The sequence below is a fragment of the Entelurus aequoreus genome, linkage group LG10 (assembly GCF_033978785.1).
Source record: "Entelurus aequoreus isolate RoL-2023_Sb linkage group LG10, RoL_Eaeq_v1.1, whole genome shotgun sequence".
Taxonomy (NCBI): Eukaryota; Metazoa; Chordata; class Actinopteri; order Syngnathiformes; family Syngnathidae; genus Entelurus; species Entelurus aequoreus.
Genome location: NC_084740.1, coordinates 3,241,202 through 3,262,168, shown reverse-complemented (window position 1 = coordinate 3,262,168; position 20,967 = coordinate 3,241,202). Strand labels below are relative to the sequence as shown.

The 20,967-nt window shown below is 41.2% G+C and overlaps 1 protein-coding gene across 1 annotated transcript; it reads right to left on the bottom strand.

Annotated features, from left to right (window-relative positions):
* Positions 1-7,102: 7,102 nt before the first annotated feature.
* Positions 7,103-20,717, bottom strand: glod4 (glyoxalase domain containing 4). The gene is made up of 9 exons (XM_062061999.1): positions 20,434-20,717; positions 19,558-19,607; positions 13,124-13,244; positions 12,913-13,057; positions 12,704-12,840; positions 8,139-8,225; positions 7,945-8,058; positions 7,790-7,876; positions 7,103-7,713 (listed from the first exon to the last, which is right to left on the bottom strand). Exons 1-9 carry the CDS (start codon positions 20,515-20,517, stop codon positions 7,648-7,650), a joined length of 891 nt encoding a protein of 296 aa, XP_061917983.1. The 5' UTR covers positions 20,518-20,717; the 3' UTR covers positions 7,103-7,647.
* Positions 20,718-20,967: the final 250 nt, after the last annotated feature.

Here is a 20,967-nt window from a genome sequence, read left to right as displayed (position 1 = left end):
TAAATAAAAAGGAAACGCTCACAGAAAAGCAATATGGATAAAGAGCCAACATCTCAACTTCAATGACATTAATCCAAATAACGGAAGAGTTTACCAATGCAATAGATGTTGCAGAGTTTATGGATTTAACAAAAGCATTTGACACAATTAATCATAACATCTTAATAAACAAATTAGAAAGGTATGACATCAGAGGGTTGGTCTTGAACTGGATTAGAAGTTACTTAACCAAGAGGAAACAATATGTGAAGATAGGCCCACACACACTAAATATATCCTGTGGTGTACCTCAGGGATCAATACTAGGACCTCAATTGTTCAAGCTCTATAGAAATGACATTTGTAACGTTACAAAGAACTTAAAGTTAGTATTATTTGCAGATGATACAACAGTGTTTTGTTCAGGAGAGAACACACAGAAGATAAACAAATAACAACAGAAGAAATGAACAAATTAAAAAGATGCTTTGACAAAAACAGACTATTTAAACCTCAGTGCAACTAAAATAATGCTATTTGGTAACAGTAGAAGAGAAAGTCAAACACAAATACAAATAGACGCAGTAAATATTGAAAGGGTAAAAGAAACCACATTTTTGGGTGTAATAATAGATGATAAATTGAACTGGAAATCTCATGTAAAAAATATACAACATAAAGTAGCAAGAAACACGTCAATAATGAATAGAGCAAAATATGTTCTGGACCAAAAATGACTTCATATTGTCTACTGCTCACTAGTGTTACATATCTGACTTATTGTGTAGAAATATGGGAAATGACTACAAAAGTACACTTCCTTCACTAACTGTGTTACAAAAAAGATGGAATGGATGAAGCAAAGAAATGACACAAATATGATTGACTTTAAGAGACTGTTGAAACTACAAGTGTTCACTAAGTACACACAACTATTATGATCAACATCTTCAACACTTTTTTTTATTATTGAGACAAAGATTATTTTTGTATTTAGTATGTGTTCGCTTAGTATGGTATATTATTTATTATTTATTGATTTATCCACTGTTCTGTGAGAGAGAAGAAGGAAATGGGATAAAATCGCTATGGTATGAAAAGGGGTAGGATTAAATAAGCTCTGCTTCTTCCTACTCCTTTTCGGACGTGCTGTGATGAAACAAGTGTAAATATGTGATGATGACGTTGTATCGTATGCATGTTGCACTGAAACTGAACACTGCTAAGACATAAACGTGTATTTGTTATAGAATGGTTAAACTGTAAAATAATGTTAAATGAGTTTGTCACCTGCCATACAAAATGGTTGCGCTTGATTGTGAAGTGACTTATACATAGCACTTTTCTCTAATGACTCAAAGCGCTTTACGTAGTGAATCCATGCTGGACATTTAAACCAGTGCAGGTGGGTAAACCACAGTGACTTGGATGGAAGCAGGAATTTAACCTGCAACCCTCCAGTTGTTGGCACAGCCACTCTTCTAACCGAGCGATGCCTTCCTAAATTGTCATCTTGTTTTGGGTCTTGAAATATAATGTTTATTCTTTTGGTGGTAGCTATAGTTTGGTAGAACCCCGAACAATTTTCATCCATCCATTTTCTACCCCTTATTAGACTTAGACTAACTTTATTGATCCACAAGGACAATAGTTCCACACAGTAGCTCAGTTACAAAGGATGAAAAGTGTAAGGATGGAAAGGACAATGCAGGTATAAAGTAGACTTCAAATTTACCGTAGTAGCAATATAAAGTATAACATATATGTAATATTTACATATTATACATACAGTATATAATATATACTGATATATTATATTATATGTAGGGATGTCCGATAATGGCTTTTTGCCGATATCCGATATGCCGATATTGTCCAACTCTTTAATTACAGATACCGATATCAACCGATACCGATATCAACCGATATATACAGTCGTGGAATTAACACATAACAAATTATGCCTAATTTGGACAACCAGGTATGGTGAAGATAAGGTCCTTTTTAAAAAAATGAATCAAATAAAATAAGATAAATACATTAAAAACATTTTCTTGAATAAAAAAGAAAGTGAAACTAGTAATTAATGAAAATTTGTAAAATTAACTGTTAAAGGTTAGTACTATTAGTGGAGCAGCAGCACGCACAATCATGTGTGCTTACGGACTGTATCCCTTGCAGACTGTATTGATATATATTGATATATAATGTAGGAAGCAGAATATTAATAACAGAAAGAAACAACCCTTTTGTGTGAATGAGTGTAAATGGGGGAGGGAGGTTTTTTGGCTTGGTGCACTAATTGTAAGTGTATCTTGTGTTTTTTATGTGGATTTAAAAAAACAAACAAAAACCAAAAAACGATACTGATAATAAAAAAAACGATACCGATAATTTCCGATATTACATTTTAACGCATTTATCAGCCGATAATATCGGTCTGCCGATATTATCGGACATCTCTAATTATATGTTTATGTAATATACAACAATTACCATGTACAATATTACACCCTGGACAAGTCACCACCTCATCACAGGGCCAACACAGATAGACAACATTCACACACTAGGGACCATTTAGTGTTGCCAATCAACCTATCCCCAGGTGCATGTCTTTGGAGGTGGGAGGGGCCTATCCCCAGGTGCATGTCTTTGGAGGTGGGAGGGGCCTATCCCCAGGTGCATGTCTTTGGAGGTGGGAGGGGCCTATCCCCAGGTGCATGTCTTTGGAGGTGGGAGGGGCCTATCCCCAGGTGCATGTCTTTGGAGGTGGGAGGGGCCTATCCCCAGGTGCATGTCTTTGGAGGTGGGAGGGGCCTATCCCCAGCTTCATGTCTTTGGAGGTGGGAGGGGCCTATCTCCAGGTGCATGTCTTTGGAGGTGGGAGGGGCCTATCCCCAGGTGCATGTCTTTGGAGGTGGGAGGGGCCTATCCCCAGGTGCATGTCTTTAGAGGTGGGAGGGGCCTATCCCCAGGTGCATGTCTTTGGAGGTGGGAGGGGCCTATCCCCAGCTTCATGTCTTTGGAGGTGGGAGGGGCCTATCCCCAGGTGCATGTCTTTGGAGGTGGGAGGGGCCTATCCCCAGGTGCATGTCTTTGGAGGTGGGAGGGGCCTATCCCCAGGTGCATGTCTTTAGAGGTGGGAGGGGCCTATCCCCAGGTGCATGTCTTTAGAGGTGGGAGGAAGTCGGAGTACCTGGAGGGAACCCACGCAGTCACGGGGAGAACATGCAAACTCCACACAGAAAGACCCCCAGCCCGGGGATCAAACCCCGGACCTTCGTATTGTGAGGCACATGCACTAAACCCTGTACTCCCACTAACAATTTATTTTTTAAATATATTTTTAAACTTGTATGCGTACCACTGGTGTTACCTGGGCTTCTTCTTGTAGCATTTTGGATCTGTAGAAAAATATATTGGAGATATACATGTATATTATATTATGATAAATGGGTTATACTTGTATAGCGCTTTTCTACCTTCAAGGTACTCAAAGCGCTTTGACACTATTTCCACATTCACACATTCACACACACATTCACACACTGATGGCGGGAGCTGCCATGCAAGGCGCTAACCAGCAGCCATCAGGAGCAAGGGTGAAGTGTCTTGCCCAAGGACACAACGGACGTGACTAGGAAGGTAGAAGGTGGGGATTGAACCCCAGTAACCAGCAACACTCCCATTGCTGGCACAGCCACTCTACCAACTTCGCCACGCCGTCCCCCAAGAGTTACTGAAATTGAATTCAAATGAGTGTTGAACTCTTCTCATACACACCACAAGCCAATCACGTGCGAGTACAAGCCACATATTCCAAGCTACAATCTATCTATGATACCTAGGGATGATGTTTGATAAGAAATTATCGAGTTCGAGCCTATTATCGAATCCTCTTATCGAACCCATTCCTTATCAATTCTCTTATGGAGTCCAGATAGGTTGTTGTATATGGAAAAAAACACACAATATTTGGTTTAACAAAAGCTCACTTTTATTATATAAGAAAACAATTTAATCTAATAAATAAATAAATATTGACTGTTAACCCCTAAAAAAATAAAATAAATAAATATTGACTGTTGTTACCCAAAGTATATTAAGTGGGATTTTTCATCAAAACAAATATATACAGTAACACAAAAACAAGCTGTCTCTGTGATCACTATAGGTGTATAAATAATAATATAGTGTTAAATAAAATCAGTCCCTTGGGCACAAAACTGGAAATAATACAGCTCTCCAAAAAGTGCACTTCTGCTGCTATTTGACATAACTGTTTGTTATGATGCTTTGACATTTTTGCACTTTATTTCTTTATTGAAAGAAAATTCTATGAAGAGAAAAGTTGTTTGCAAATGTGGTTACAATGCTAAAAAATGAAAAGTTAAAGCTAAAAAAAGAAATACACTTTGAGTTAACATTATTTCCTTATATGGGGAAAGATGTTATGAGCTAGGGCAGGGGTCGGCAACCTTTACCACTCAAAGAGCCATTTTGGCAAGATTCACAAATTAAAGAAAATAATGGGAGCCACAAAACAATTTTTAAAATTTAAAATGAAAAACACCGCATACAAAGCTTCAATGCTTTGTGCTATGTTAACCAGGGGTCTCCGACACACGCACCGGCACGCACTTTAATGTGGAAATTTGATGTTAATGCAGCCCGCAAGTTTTGAATGAATGGCACTTGATGGCGTCATACTTGCCAACCCTCTCATTTTTCCCGGGAGACTCCCGGGCATCAGAGCGTGATGACACTGCATTTGGCGCCCTCTACAGTCTGCCCTAACAGTGTACCTGCTCAACCATACATAGAATGCAATCTCAGCTTGCTCACGTAAATGACAGCAAGGCGTACTAACTCAGCAGCCACACATCTTACACTGACGGTACCAATACCCAGAATCCCATGCAGCACTAACTCTTCCGCTCAACCAACGCACGGAGAGGGGGGGGGGGGGGGGGGGTTGATGTGTGGGGGGATTTGGTGGTAGCGGGGGTGTATAATGTAGACCGGAAGAGTTAGGGCTGCATGGGATTCTGGGTAATGGTTGTGTTGTGTTTATGTTGTGTTACGGTGGGATGTTCTCCAGAAATGTGTTTTTCATTCTTTTTTGGTGTGGTTTCACAGTGTGGCGCATATTTGTAACGTAACAGTGTTAAAGTTGTTTGATACGGCTACCATCAGTGTAAGCTGTGTGGCTGATGAGTAAGTATGCTTTGCTGTCTCCCACGTGTGCAAGTAATAACAACATACAACATGTGGCTGGACTGGCACACTATATGTAAATGCTATAGAGGACAATTACTGCAGTGCAATTAGGGCACGCCCTTTATTTGATAAGTAGAGTGTAAATAGGATTATTATTTCCCTGGGAGTAATCTATGAGAGACACTGAGATCCATAAATCTCCTGGGAAAATCTGGGGGGTCGGCAAGTATGTAGCTGAGCCGCATCAGAGTGGTCAAGGAGCCGCATGCGGCTCCGGAGCCGCGGGTTGCCGACCCCTGAGCTAGGGAATATAACAACTACACTACCCAGCATGCAACGGGAGTGACGAGCATGCGCGGTAGCCCCGAAAAGTGTTGCATATCGTCACCCAGCAGCTAAGAATGAGCACGCTGTGAAAGTAAACGTCAAGAAGTCAGCCAACACGCCTCGTCTGCATTATTTATAATTAGACAGACAACACATATACAGTGTGATTTTGGAACGTTTACAAGGAAAGAAAAACGAAAGTTAAACAAGGGAGATGTGTTGTATATATATGTATGTGCTGCAGTGTTGTATATATATGTATGTGCTGCAGTGTTGTATATATATGTATGTGCTGCAGTGTTGTATATATATGTATGTGCTGCAGTGTTGTATATATATGTATGTGCTGCAGTGTTGTATATATATGTATGTGCTGCAGTGTTGTATATATATGTATGTGCTGCGGTTGCTTTAAGGAGGTTGTGACAGCTGCCGTAAAGGAGGTGCGTTGCTAGCCTGGTTGCTATGTTTCCGCTTGGTGGTAAAAGTGTTGGTCATGTGTTTGTAGTCTGCTCAAATCTCTCAGTAAAGTTATTCATTGGATTATAGCTTTTGTTTTCAACTTTATTGGAGCGCTTTTTCTTGTCCATTTTGTTCCTGCTTTCACTATCTGCGCCTAATGACTGAGCTACGTGACATCATTTCATGTGATGTCACACGGAGCATTTCTGGTCGGGACGGGATTCGTTCCCAGGGATTCGAATAAAGAACCAACTCTTTTTCTTTACTATAGTGGTCTCGATAACGGGTACCGGTTCTCAAAAAGGGATTCGAGTCCGAGGACTCGGTTATTTTCTTATCGAACAACCGAGAAAACCGGTTTCGAGTATCATCCCTAATGATACCATGAAACATTTCATCAGTGGTCCAAACTGTAATATATGAAGATATACAGTGGAGGTCAAAAGTGTACATACACTTGTAAAGAACATCATGTCATGGCTGTCAATCATTTCTACAACTCTTATTTTGTTGTGATGTAGTGATTGGAGCACATACTTGTTGTTGTGATGTAGTGATTGGAGCACATACTTGTTGTTGTGATGTAGTAATTGGAGCACATACTTGTTGTTGTTGTGATGTAGTGATTGGAGCACATACTTGTTGTTGTTGTGATGTAGTGATTGGAGCACATACTTGTTGTTGTTGTGATGTAGTGATTGGAGCACATACTTGTTGTTGTGATGTAGTGATTGGAGCACATACTTGTTGTTGTGATGTAGTGATTGGAGCACATACTTGTTGTTGTGATGTAGTGATTGGAGCACATACTTGTTGTTGTTGTGATGTAGTGATTGGAGCACATACTTGTTGTTGTTGTGATGTAGTGATTGGAGCACATACTTGTTGTTGTTGTGATGTAGTGATTGGAGCACATACTTGTTGTTGTGATGTAGTGATTGGAGCACATACTTGTTGTTGTGATGTAGTGATTGGAGCACATACTTGTTGCTCACAAAAAACATTCATGAAGTTTGCTTCTTTTATGAATTTATTATGTGTCTACTGAAAATGTGAGGGTGAAAAGTATACATACAGCAATGTTAATATTTGCTTCCTTGGCAAGTTGACCTGCAATAAGGCACTTTTGGTAGCCATCCACAAGCTTCTGCTTGACCACTTGACCACTAAATGGCTGCAGTTCAGCTAAATGTGTTGCTTTTCTGACATGGACTTGTTTCTTCAGCATTGTCCACACCTTTAAGTCAGGACTTTGGGAAGGCCATTCTTGAATTCATTGTTTAATGAGTATGGACTGGCCAGAAGTTGAAAATACACACACATAGTTTCCACTGCAATAGAGCGCACATGAGTGGTGTGGGGGTGCCTTGACCTTTGTGGTTTATTTGGAAATATTATTGTTAATGCACACTTTTTAAAAGTGCAGTTTCATTGTTGATCATGTGCGTTTATTCAAAAGAAGAATGACGTTTATGGCAAGCAGAAAAATCTTGGTTTATTTAAACAATTGTCACTAAAATATGCATGAAACTATGACATTATTATTGATTACTCCATGAATCAAAGAAACTAATTGACATGCTGAGTCAATGACTACAAATGTGCAACCCTAGTACGATGCACTTTTATAGACACTGGACAGTTTTGAAGTCAGTCTCATGCAGCAGCTTTCTGTCTGTTGTGCTTGGCAAACCACTCGTTGCTTTTGTCCTCAGCCATTGCCTGGGAGATGAAATAAGACGTGTGCAGTTGCAGTGAGCGGCAAAAATGATCATCTGGCAAATGAAGCATCACTCACCTTTTCAAGCAACTCCTCGCCTTTGGGGTCCACTGTGGAAAGCTCTCGGAATGCTTCATCTCCGACAAAGCAAATCTCATGGCCATCCTGATGAAGAGAAATATAGTTCCCTTTTTTCCTTGGCAGAAAGTTTGTCATGTGTGAAATATACTTACCGGGTCAGCTAAAATAACGACTTCCACGGTGGCTTTCCCAGGTGTGTCCAGGCTGACTAAAGGTGTGAGAATGTTGTGACCTTCCTTTTTCATCATGGCTTCAAGGTCAGGAAGCTATGGAAAACAGGAACACACTGACAAATGAGTGCTGACAAAATGTTAATAACAACCAACAATAAACACCAATACTTTACTTGATCTCTGGGGCATGAAAATGCAATCCTTCCAAACGCTGTTCCATGGTCTACTGAGCCAATGATGTTGTGAAGCTCCACTTTACACTGCACAAGTCAACACAGCACTCAGATTTCATAGTTTTATTACAGTAAAACTTCTCACAGGACAATATACACATTGTGTACAGCTTGTCAAGTGTCATCTACCACTAATATCCAAGTTTCCTTTCTAAAGAATGACAGACGTCACCTTTTTGATTGGTTGAATTTTTGATTGAAACTATTATTAGTAGATTGCACACACTGCAAAAAGTGAAATCTAAGTAAGATAAAATATGTCAAATAAGGCTGATATTTGCTTATTTTCTGTCAAATAAGATAATTCTTCTCCCTAAGCAGATTTTATGTTATAGAGTGTTTTACTTGTTTTAAGTGTTTTGGTCCTAAATGATGTCAGTAAGATATTACAGCTTGTTGCTGAGATGTGATGAGCTATATTGAGTAAAACATGCTTGAAACTAGAATATCAACTGTTGTGTCATCAACACTCACAAGTAGAAAACTACTTTTTTAAAGTCATCATTTCTTATTTCAAGCATGAAAAAAAAAATCATGACTTTTGACACAATTGTGTCTCATAATTAAAACAGATGACAGCCAAATGGACTTTGCTGTTTTATTTTCAATGAAACAATAGAAAATAGGTACTCATATAGTAGTACAGTTGGCACAGTACAGTAAACTGACAGTTCATATTTACACATTTAACATTTCCAACACTTTTAAACAGTAATAGTTCATGCACAATCAGGTAAATTCCTCAAAATTACAATTAAAACAATTTTGGCCGGGGGCAGGGGTGTATATATGTGCACTAATTGACTGAAAGAGCACGCACTTGGCGTGATGATGTCATGTTGTCGATGGAAAAACGCATTTTTTAAACCATACGATTTGCCTGAGCGGCTAGGAGACCCCGAGAGTAACAAGCGCTTGCCTTGTTGTCTTTCCATTAAGAACAATAAACTAGTTTTTAGTATAAGTTTGCTGGTTTCAAGAAATGTAATGCCGAGTGCATATCATTATGTCAAGATAATGGCACTAGCATTTACTTCATTTAAGAATATTTTTCAACATATTGAGCAAAAAGGTCTCTTTTTTTTTCCACCAAGAAAAGTGCACTTGTTATTAGTGAGAATATACCTATATGAAGCTATTTTTGGCTTCATTGAGGTTAGCTCATTTTACTTATTTTGGAAAGTGTTGACAAGCCAACTTTTCTTGTTCTATTGGCAGATCATTTTGCTTAGTTCAAATAAAATACCCCTCATTTTTGTATTGTTGTTCTTCTTGTTTATGAACACTGACTTTTTGCAGTGCAGTACAGTACGTGACAATTATTCCTGCCATCACCAAGTTGGCTGGAGCAGCAGCAGATCAAATAAATGGTTTTAAAGTTTATTTCACATTTTAATCTCAGGAATATTGAACAAGACAGCACAAAACTTAATCGATTGCATTAGGGCTGTCAAAATTAACGCGTTAACTCATGTGATTAATCAGAAAATGTTAGCGCATTTATCATGTCTACACTTAGATTATTCATGCTATTTATTTTGGCCATAGACGCTCTTTCACGTTAATCGCTGTAGAGTCAGTGATCAGATCAATGAACACATCAGTACAAATATGAGCGAGGAGACTGACTGGTGTGCTTGCTGGCAAATTTCACTCCAAAATACAACCTGAAATAACTTGAGATAAAACTGTCACTGAGTTTTGTGCAAATAAATGACATGTGTTGGAGCCACGTTTCCTTATTTGTTTGTATTGTTTTTATTTTGTTTTCTCTAATTGATTGCTGGCCTCTGTTCATGCTGAATTTCCTTTTCGGCAGATCGCTCCGCCCACTTCCTCCTGAGAACCAGGAAGTGTTGACAGGGATGGGACCGCTGCTATGTTGCGGTTGCCATGGTAACCTCATTTATTGGGTTGAGGCGGGAGCACTCGGGGGCGATTGCATGGAGGACACAAACAGTTATGTAGCGTGCGAGGTCAGGTCTCGCTGCCGTGACAATGTTCTATACTTGATGTTCTATAGCCTACATTTCATTTCCACAGTACTGGACATTGAATCATTTGCACACGTCAAACTAGTCAACACAGTCGCCCTCAGTATCAGCTTTACCTTTACCTTTCTACCTTTAGGTAAAGGCGGTACAACATGCATCCAAGTAAAAGGTTTAAAACCTTCCTGGATGGCATTCTGACAGTAAACTTGCATTTGTGTACAAATATTTATGCTTATTTCAATCTTGCAAGCAACTAATCACCTGTGATTAATCCAGATTACAAAATGTGATACATCTGATTTAAAAATATGTATCATTTGACAGTTGTAGATACAAACCCCGTTTCCATATGAGTTGGGAAATGGTGTTAGATGTAAATATAAACGGAATACAATGATTTGCAAATCCTTTTCAAGCCATATTCAGTTGAATATGCTACAAAGACAACATATTTCATGTTCAAACTCATAAACATTTAGTTTTTGCAAATAATCATTAACTTTAGAATTTGATGGCAGCAACACGTGACAAAGAAGTTGGGAAAGGTGGCAATAAATACTGATAAAGTTGAGGAATGCTCATCAAACACTTATTTGGAACATCCCACAGGTGAACAGGCTAGTTGGGAAACACGTGCCAAAGTAGTTGGGAAAGGGCATGTTCACCACTGTGTTACATGGCCTTTCCTTTTAACAACACTCAGTAAAGGTTTGGGAAGTGAGGAGACACATTTTTGAAGTGGAATTCTTTCCCATTCTTGCTTGATGTACAGCTTAAGTTGTTCAACAGTCCGGGGGTCTCCCTTCTCACATTGCAGGTGCCACACATTTTCAATGTCTGGACTACAGGCAGGCCAGTCTAGTACCCACACTCTTTTACTATGAAGCCACGTTGATGTAACACCTGGCTTGGCATTGTCTTGCTGAAATAAGCAGGGGCGTCCATGGTAACGTTGCTTGGATGGCAACATATGTTGCTCCAAAAGCTGTATGTACCTTTCAGCATTAATGGTGCCTTCACAGATGTGTAAGTTACCCATGTCTTGGCCACTAATACACCCCCATACCATCACACATGCTGCCTTTTACACTTTGACCCTAGAAAAATCCGGATGGTTCTTTTCCTCTTTGGTCCGGAGGACACGACGTCCAGTTTCCAAAAACAATTTGAAATGTGGACTCGTCACACCACAGAACACTTTTCCACTTTGTATCAGTCCATCTTAGATGAGCTCAGGCCCAGCGAATCGACTGCGTTTCTGGGTGTTGTTGATAAACGGTTTTCGCCTTGCATAGTAGAGTTTTAACTTGCACTTACAGATGTAGCGACCAACTGTAGTTACTGACAGTGGGTTTCTAAAGTGTTCCTGAGCCCATGTGGTGATATCCTTTACACACTGATGTGGCTTGTTGATGCAGTACAGCCTGAGGGATGGAAGGTCACGGGCTTAGTTGCTTACGTGCAGTGATTTCTCCACATTCTCTGAACCCTTTGATGATATTACGGAGCGTAGATGGTGAAATCCCTAAATTCCTTGCAATAGCTGCTTGAGAAAGGTTTTTCTTAAACTGTTCAACAATTTGCTCAGGCATTTGTTGACAAAGTGGTGACCCTCGCCCCATCCTTGTTTGTGAATGACTGAGCATTTCATGGAATCTACTTTTATACCCAATCATGGCACCCACCTGTTCCCAATTAGCCTGCACACCTGTGGGATGTTCCAAATAAGTGTTTGATGAGCATTCCTCAACTTTATCAGTATTTATTGCCACCTTTCCCAACTTCTTTGTCACGTGTTGCTGCCATCAAATTCCAAACTTAATGATTATTTGCAACAAAAAAAATGTTTATGAGTTTGAACATGAAATATGTTGTCTTTGTAGCATATTCAACTGAATATGGCTTGAAAAGGATTTGCAAATCATTGTATTCTGTTTATATTTACATCTAACACCATTTCCCAACTCATATGGAAACGGGGTTTGTAAAATACAACATCTGGTGTGCTTTTTACATCCACCCAGTCAGCCATAACAAAGAACTACCTGTTTGACTTTTTGGCGTCCTACACTCTTTATTATGTATACTACTGTTTTTTCATTGATTTGATTGATGTATATGTATGTGTGTATATATATATTTTCACACACATATACATATATATATATATATATATATATATATATATATATATATATATATATATATATATATATATATATATATATATATAGTTGTTTTTTTCCTTTCAATACGGCCCCAGGTTTGCCTTATCCTCTTCTTTTGTTCTGGCATCCTGGCACACAACAACCGTCTACCATAGTTTGAACTATTAAGAAAGACACGGAGAAACTAACTCATTCGCCTTGTTTTCCAGCCAATATGCCATTGTTTGGGTGTTGTGTAGTTCATGATGGGTTACGTCATGTCTCAGAGTTTGATAGTATTTTCCCTTGAGAAAAATAAAATGTGAGGGTTGTACTCACTTTAACTGAATGGGTTGTGACTTACCCCAGTGTCTCCAAATCCCAGCAACACAGTCTTCTTTTCATCACTTCTTTCTATCACTGTCATTCCTAGCAGTGCAGACCAGAAGTGGGTTGACCTCGAGAGGTCTGAAACTCCAAGGCAAACCTTTTGCACAGGGTCTGTGGCAGGGTCATCCATGCAATAATGTCAGCAACCAAAACAACTCATCAAGAGACAAAATAAAAAGTCACCTTTGTGAGGCTGCTCTTGGTCCACCAGGTAGAAGGGATAACCACCTGGAGCTTGGGTCAGGTACAGGCCGTCTTTTACCTGAGTCAGAGGCCATCCCAGACGTTTGGCATTGCTCACAGCTTTGCTTGACTGTAGGGTTAAACCCTACAAACAAAGCAAAACAAACACATCAATGTCGGACCATGGTTGTCACACCTTATCAAACCATACCAAGAAATCATTTCCAAGTTGATATTCAGCCACCCCATAATTGTAGGTGAGCTCAGCTACAAAGTGTTCATCCTCTGGACCAAAGCCAACCATAGTCTTGCTCCATTTTGCATCGTAAGGACTGTGTGAAGACAAGGAGAACAGAACATATTCTTTATTCATGCGTTCATTACGTCTCGTCTCCATTACTGCAACCTATTATGTTCATGTCTCCCTATGTCTAGCATTAAAATATTACACTTGCTACAAAATGTGGCTGCTAGACTTTTGACAAGAACAAGAAAGTTTGATCATATTACGCCTATACTGTATATACCTTTATATACATATATACCCATATATATACCTATAGTGTCTCACCTGCACTGGCTTCCTGTGCACATAAGATGTGATTTTAAGGTTTTACTACTTAGGTATAAACTACTAAAGGGTCTATCTTGCTGATTGTATTGTACCACATGTCCCGGCAAGAAATCTGCCTTCAAAGAACTCCGGCTTATTAGTGATTCCCAGAGCCCAAAAAAAGTCTGCGGGCTATAGAGCGTTTTCTATTGGGGCTCCAGTACTATGGAATGTTCTAGCAGTAACAGTTAGAGATGCTACCTCAGTAGAAGCATTTAAGTCCCATCTTAAAACTCATTTGTATACTCTAGCCTTTAAATAGACCCCCCTTTTAAACCAGTTGATCTGCCGTCTCTTTTCTGCTCTGCCCCCCTCTCCTTCATGGAGAGGGGGGCACAGATTCGGTGACCACAGATGTTGCACTAGCTAGTCCAAAGTGGGGACCCAGGGTGGACCACTCATCTGTGCATCAGTTGATGACGTCTCTGCTAGGGTTGTCCCGATCCGATATTTGGATCGGATCGGCCGCCGATATTTGCCAAAAAATGTGCATCGGCAAGGCATGGGAAAATGTCGATCCAGATCCAGTTTTTTAAAAAAATTCCTGTCCGTGTTTTCCAACGCACCGATTTAAATAATACATTCCACTTTTCTGCTGCTCCTTAATTTCCGTTCCGCATTTTCCAGCACACCTTCAACACATCCACAGGTCTGTGTCCTAACCGTTAAGACGGCCATGTGAATTAAAAGTTACCGGTAAAAATGTCAGCTGTGTGGGATTATTTTACCCTACAAAACGAAAAAGATGAAGAGGTGGAGTGCAAAACATGCCACAATAAAGTCAAGCGTGGTGGTAAAGTTGTAAGACATTTTAATACAACAAATCTGATCAAGCATTTAGCGAAATACCACCGGAAAGAATATGAAGAATTTCTAAAGAAAACTGACGAAAAGAAAAAGAAAGGTCCTATCCAACTAACTCTGACAGAAACGTTGGCGAGCGTCACATACTCCCACTGAACAGTGCTAAAGCGTGACATACTCCCACTGAACAGTGCTAAAGCCCAACTAACTCTAACAGAAGCGTGACATACTCCCACTGAACAGTGCTAAAGCGTGACATACTCCCACTGAACAGTGCTAAAGCGTGACATACTCCCACTGAACAGTGCTAAAGCGTGACATACTCCCACTGAACAGTGCTAAAGCGTAACATACTCCCACTGAACAGTGCTAAAGCCCAACTAACTCTGACAGAAGCGTGACATACTCCCACTGAACAGTGCTAAAGCGTGACATACTCCCACTGAACAGTGCTAAAGTGTGACATACTCCCACTGAACAGTGCTAAAGTGTGACATACTCCCACTGAACAGTGCTAAAGTGTGACATACTCCCACTGAACAGTGCTAAAGTGTGACATACTGCCACTGAACAGTGCTAAAGCCCAACTAACTCTAACAGAAGCGTGACATACTCCCACTGAACAGTGCTAAAGCGTGACATACTCCCACTGAACAGTGCTAAAGCCCAACTAACTCTAACAGAAGCGTGACATACTCCCACTGAACAGTGCTAAAGCGTGACATACTCCCACTGAACAGTGCTAAAGCGTGACATACTCCCACTGAACAGTGCTAAAGCGTGACATACTCCCACTGAACAGTGCTAAAGCGTAACATACTCCCACTGAACAGTGCTAAAGCCCAACTAACTCTGACAGAAGCGTGACATACTCCCACTGAACAGTGCTAAAGCGTGACATACTCCCACTGAACAGTGCTAAAGTGTGACATACTCCCACTGAACAGTGCTAAAGTGTGACATACTCCCACTGAACAGTGCTAAAGTGTGACATACTCCCACTGAACAGTGCTAAAGTGTGACATACTGCCACTGAACAGTGCTAAAGCCCAGGGGATAACTAGAGTCATTGCCGAGGAAATCATTCTGGATGATGAGCAGTTATCTCTGGTGAGTAAAGTGGGCTTTGGACGCACCATCCAACACCTTGAACCACGGTACAACATGCCCAGCCGTCATTACATCCTTGAGAAAACAACCCCCCAGATTCACAAAGATGTTAGAGATTGCATTGCCAAACAAGTAGAGAGTGCAAATGCTCTTAGTTTCACAACCGATATATGGAGCTGTGATCACCGTCATTTATCATTATTAAGTTTAACTGCACACTGGCTTGGGCCGGACTTCAACCCAAAGAGAGCTGCTTTACATGCGCGTGAGTTTAGAGGCTCACACACAGCGAATGCCATCACAGACGCAATTGAACATATTCTACGCGCTTGGAAGATTGACAAAAAGAAGGTCCATGTCATTTTAAGAGATAACGCAGCCAATATGAAAAAGGCAATGGATCAGCTTGGCGTGCCCAGCCTGGGATGTTTTGCGCACACCTTACAGCTCGTTGTCCAACACGGTCTACTGGCACAGCGAGCTGTAAGCGATGCCATCGCCAACGGGAGAGAAATAGTGACCCACTTCAAGCACTCGCCCATGGCCTACTCCAAACTGGAGGATATTGAGGAAGAGTTGAATGTTGAATCGAAGCGTTTGCAACAGGACGTGAAGACCAGATGGAGCAGTACGAGGGTGATGAGCGACAGCCTAGTGCATTGTAAGCGGGCACTGCAGGTCTATGCATCGGATAGCGACAGCAATCTGCCAGCCTCATTAACAGGCAACCAATGGTCGCTGCTAGAGAAAACTGCAACAATTCTTAAACCCTTCCAAGAGCTGACAGCCGAGGTTAGTGCGGCCTCCGCCACAGCAGCCGATGTTATCCCATCTGTCCGTGTCCTGACACGCTTTCTAGACAGCGAGAGCGAAGAACACAGAGGGATTCAAACCATGAAGGCCACCTTACTCGATGCGGTGCACGCACGTTTTGACCATGTGGAAAGTGAACCCCTCTATGCCGTGGCAACATGAAGGCCACCTTACTCGATGTGGTGCACACACGTTTTGACCATGTGGAAAGTGAACCCCTCTATGCCGTGGCAACATGAAGGCCACCTTACTCGATGTGGTGCACACACGTTTTGACCATGTGGAAAGAGAACCCCTCTATGCCGTGGCAACATGAAGGCCACCTTACTCGATGTGGTGCACACACGTTTTGACCATGTGGAAAGTGAACCCCTCTATGCCGTGGCAACATGAAGGCCACCTTACTCGATGTGGTGCACACACGTTTTGACCATGTGGAAAGTGAACCCCTCTATGCCGTGGCAACATGAAGGCCACCTTACTCGATGTGGTGCACACACGTTTTGACCATGTGGAAAGTGAACCCCTCTATGCCGTGGCAACATGAAGGCCACCTTACTCGATGTGGTGCACACACGTTTTGACCATGTGGAAAGTGAACCCCTCTATGCCGTGGCAACATGAAGGCCACCTTACTCGATGCGGTGCACACACGTTTTGACCATGTGGAAAGTGAACCCCTCTATGCCGTGGCAACATGAAGGCCACCTTACTCGATGCGGTGCACACACGTTTTGACCATGTGGAAAGTGAACCCCTCTATGCCGTGGCAACATGAAGGCCACCTTACTCGATGCGGTGCACACACGTTTTGACCATGTGGAAAGAGAACCCCTTTATGCCGTGGCAACATGAAGGCCACCTTTCTCGATGCGGTGCACGCACGTTTTGACCATGTGGAAAGTGAACCCCTCTATGCCGTGGCAACATGAAGGCCACCTTACTCGATGTGGTGCACACACGTTTTGACCATGTGGAAAGAGAACCCCTTTATGCCGTGGCAACATGAAGGCCACCTTACTCGATGCGGTGCACGCACGTTTTGACCATGTGGAAAGTGAACCCCTCTATGCCGGGGCAACAATGCTAGATCCACGCTACAAAGACAACAAGTGCTTTATAATTATTTGAGCAAGTTATAAGCTTCAGTACTATATTGAAAATATTTTACTCTACTGCTGGCATTTATTTCTTTGTCAGTATTTCAGTAGCTTAATGTTTCATAGATATAAGGTGATGGGAATGTATTATTATTGTTATTATTCTTATTTTCCTTCAGTTATATGATGGGTGAGGAAATGAATGTCACTGTTGATCATTTGTGATCTATTTTGTGTGTTACTTGTTGTCATTGAACATTAATATGTGGAGACTGGCTGAAACAATATAAAATAATTGATATATCTTTATTACATTTGATCCAAATGTTAAGGTTCTTCACTAATGCTACCAACCTGGATCAGGCAAAGGAGGCACTAAAGGTAGAGGTGATGAAAATGGAACAAGAACTGAAGACCATGCCCTCTGGAGAAGGTGTGGCTGAGGCTGAGACAGCAAGGTAAACAGCAGGAATGGAGGCTGGAAGCTCAACCAGCAGCCTCAGCAGCTACTTTGACGAGATAGTGGAGGAGAGCTGCACAGCAGGTCCACCTGAGCAGCAGATCCCCCCAGGGGCACTGTCGGTTCCAGTTGGAGAGCTACCTCAGTGAGCCTGCAGCTGGGCGTAAGAGCAATCCTTTTCACTACTGGAGAGACAATCAGTCTCGACTACCTGCCCTGGCAGCAACAGCAGCCAAGTTCCTCAGTGCTCCTTGCACCAGTGTTGAGAGTGAGAGGCTTTTTAGCACAGCCACACTCATCATTGATGAACACAGGAGCAGGCTGGCACATGAGCATCTTGAATCTCCCCATTATGCTCGGACTGCAGTCAGGGGGGGCAAACAATTGAAGGGAGTGTGTAGATAATTTTTTTATTTTAAGTTTGCACTTGTTCAAGAGCAAGTATTGATGCTGAGTTATAGACATTTTAGCCCACTCAGGTTGTTTGTGTGTTTTGCTTTTTTTAAATAATGTTTACAGCATTATTTGCACTTTATACTGTTCACTTTTTTACTGTTCAATGATGCCATTTCTGTTTGTCATGTATAATTTGTCTATTTTGTGTTTATCCTTGAATAAAAAGGGCAGTTTCTTGTTACCAACCATTGTGTATTATTCAAACTCACCTAATTCAGCTGGCTAGTTGTTATCAAGAGTACTAAAACCCTTTTCAACATGAATCTGACAACTAAGTAGGCTATATAACTTTAAACTTTAATACATGCTCAGACAGGCCAGTGTCGGTATCGTATCGGAAGTGCAAAAACAACATCGGAATCGGATCGGAAGTGCAAAAACCTGGATCAGGACATCCCTGACCCAGGGTGGACCACTCATCTGTGCATCAGTTGGGGACGACTCTGCACTGCTGACCTGTCTCCGCTCAAGATGATCTCCTGCTGGTCCCACTATGGACTGGACTCTCACTATTATGTTAGATCCACTATGGACTGGACTCTCACTATTATGTTAGATCCACTATGGACTGGACTCTCACACTATTATGTTAGATCCACTATGGACTGGACTCTCACACTGTTAACTAGATCCACTATGGACTGGACTCTCACTATTATGTTAGATCCACTATGGACTGGACTCTCACACTATTATGTTAGATCCACTATGGACTGGACTCTCACTATTATGTTAGATCCACTATGGACTGGACTCTCACACTATTATGTTAGATCCACTATGGACTGGACTCTCACACTATTATGTTAGATCCACTATGGACTGGACTCTCACTATTATGTTAGATCCACTATGGACTGGACTCTCACACTATTATGTTAGATCCACTATGGACTGGACTCTCACACTATTATGTTAGATCCACTATGGACTGGACTCTCACTATTATGTTAGATCCACTATGGACTGGACTCTCACTATTATGTTAGATCCACTATGGACTGGACTCTCACACTATTATGTTAGATCCACTATGGACTGGACTCTCACACTATTATGTTAGATCCACTATGGACTGGACTCTCACACTATTAACTAGATCCACTCCACGTCCATTGCACCTGTTATCCCACTGGGTTGAGTTTTTACTTGCCCTGATGTGGGATGTGAGTCCAGGATGTGGTTGTGGCTTGTGCAGCCCTTTGAGACACTTGTGATTTGGGGGCTATATAAGTAAACTTTGATTGATTGATTGACATATTGAAGTAACAAGTTCAGGAGTGACTCACCCATTGCATGTTGCTTTGCAGCCTTCGTCAAACTCCTCATGGCGCAGAACCTGTCATTGATATAAGAAGGTGATCTAGTTGAGTATATAACACTTGCATTAAAAGCTGTCATTAACTAGTTGAGTATATAACACTTGCATTAAAAGCTGTCATTAACTAGTTGAGTATATAACACTTGCATTAAAAGCTGTCATTAACTAGTTGAGTATATAACACTTGCATTAAAAGCTGTCATTAACTAGTTGAGTATTGTTGCGTTGACCAGCATTCCTCCAATGGGGAATTCAAATTGCTAGTCTCTCCCAGATTCTTTTTATGGCAATACGCTGATGTTTATATTCAATCTCCAGGCAATAGTTGGTATTTTGTAGTTTATTCTCAAAGCTTAGAGGACACACCTGAGACCAACCCAGCACCCAAGCGTTCCCTAGCCCGGTCCAGATCGGTCTACCAAAACCCCGGAACTCCTGTCTACTTCCTCCTTCTCCTGTCCCCCCCACCTGCTGTTTCCCCAGTCTAGCTGTGCTCCTTATCTTAGGAATGTAATGGCAGTCTCAACAAAGACAGCGCTCTGACTCTAACCAAGGACACTCGAACCCAAGCACTTTGTACCACACGAGACATTAGCTGATGTAAATATGACTATAGGAGTTTTTAGAAAGAAGTAACACTTAAATATGGATGCATAGTGTTATATACTGCTTCCAACAGTATATAACACTTGCATTAAAAGCTGTCATGATCTAGTTGAGTATATAACAATTGCATTAAAAGCTGTCATTAACTAGTTGAGTATATAACACTTGCATGAAACGCTACGTTGTAAGGCCAGACAGTCGTGGTTGTGCATCGCGATGTGGAAGGAAGATAACTCACCTTCATGCCGAGGACATCGCGGTAAAATGTAGCACTTTTGTTTCGGTCACCAACTTTAAAAACAAAATGCAACGCCCGCCTCATTTTTCTTGCGCAAACTTTACCTTTAATATTATTATTATTATGACTTGTCCAGGGTGTACCCCGCCTTCCGTAGCTGAGATAGACTCCAGCACCCCTCGCAACCCCAAAAGGGATAAGCGGTAGAAAATGGATGGATTATTATTATGTTATGGTAGACTCTTCACGTGACTTCTACGCCACTTCCTTGTTGATCGATTGCTCTGGTGTCGATTAACATCAAAACATATCAAAACGCAATATCAAACTGCTGATAATAGTAATGTTTTCAAAACACATTTAAACAAAATAAACAATTAGATGTATTTGTGTTGGTTAAGTACTTGACGTTATTTGGTCATCAGCGTTGAATAAAATACAGCTAAAATGTAATTAATGTACTGTACTGCTGTTGTCTACAGGGGGCGCTACAAGTCTGCACGTTATAACCATAGACATGTTGTAAGGGTACGC

Coding starts and splice junctions, on each gene's coding strand:
- glod4 (XM_062061999.1), bottom strand. CDS start 20,517: ATGAGGCGGGCGTTGCATTTTGTTTTTAAAGTTGGTGACCGAAACAAA. Junction 13,245..19,557: donor TGCAAAGCAACATGCAATGG/GTGAGTCACTCC, acceptor GTCTTCACACAG/TCCTTACGATGCAAAATGGA. Junction 8,226..12,703: donor TGGGATTTGGAGACACTGGG/GTAAGTCACAAC, acceptor TGACTTGTGCAG/TGTAAAGTGGAGCTTCACAA.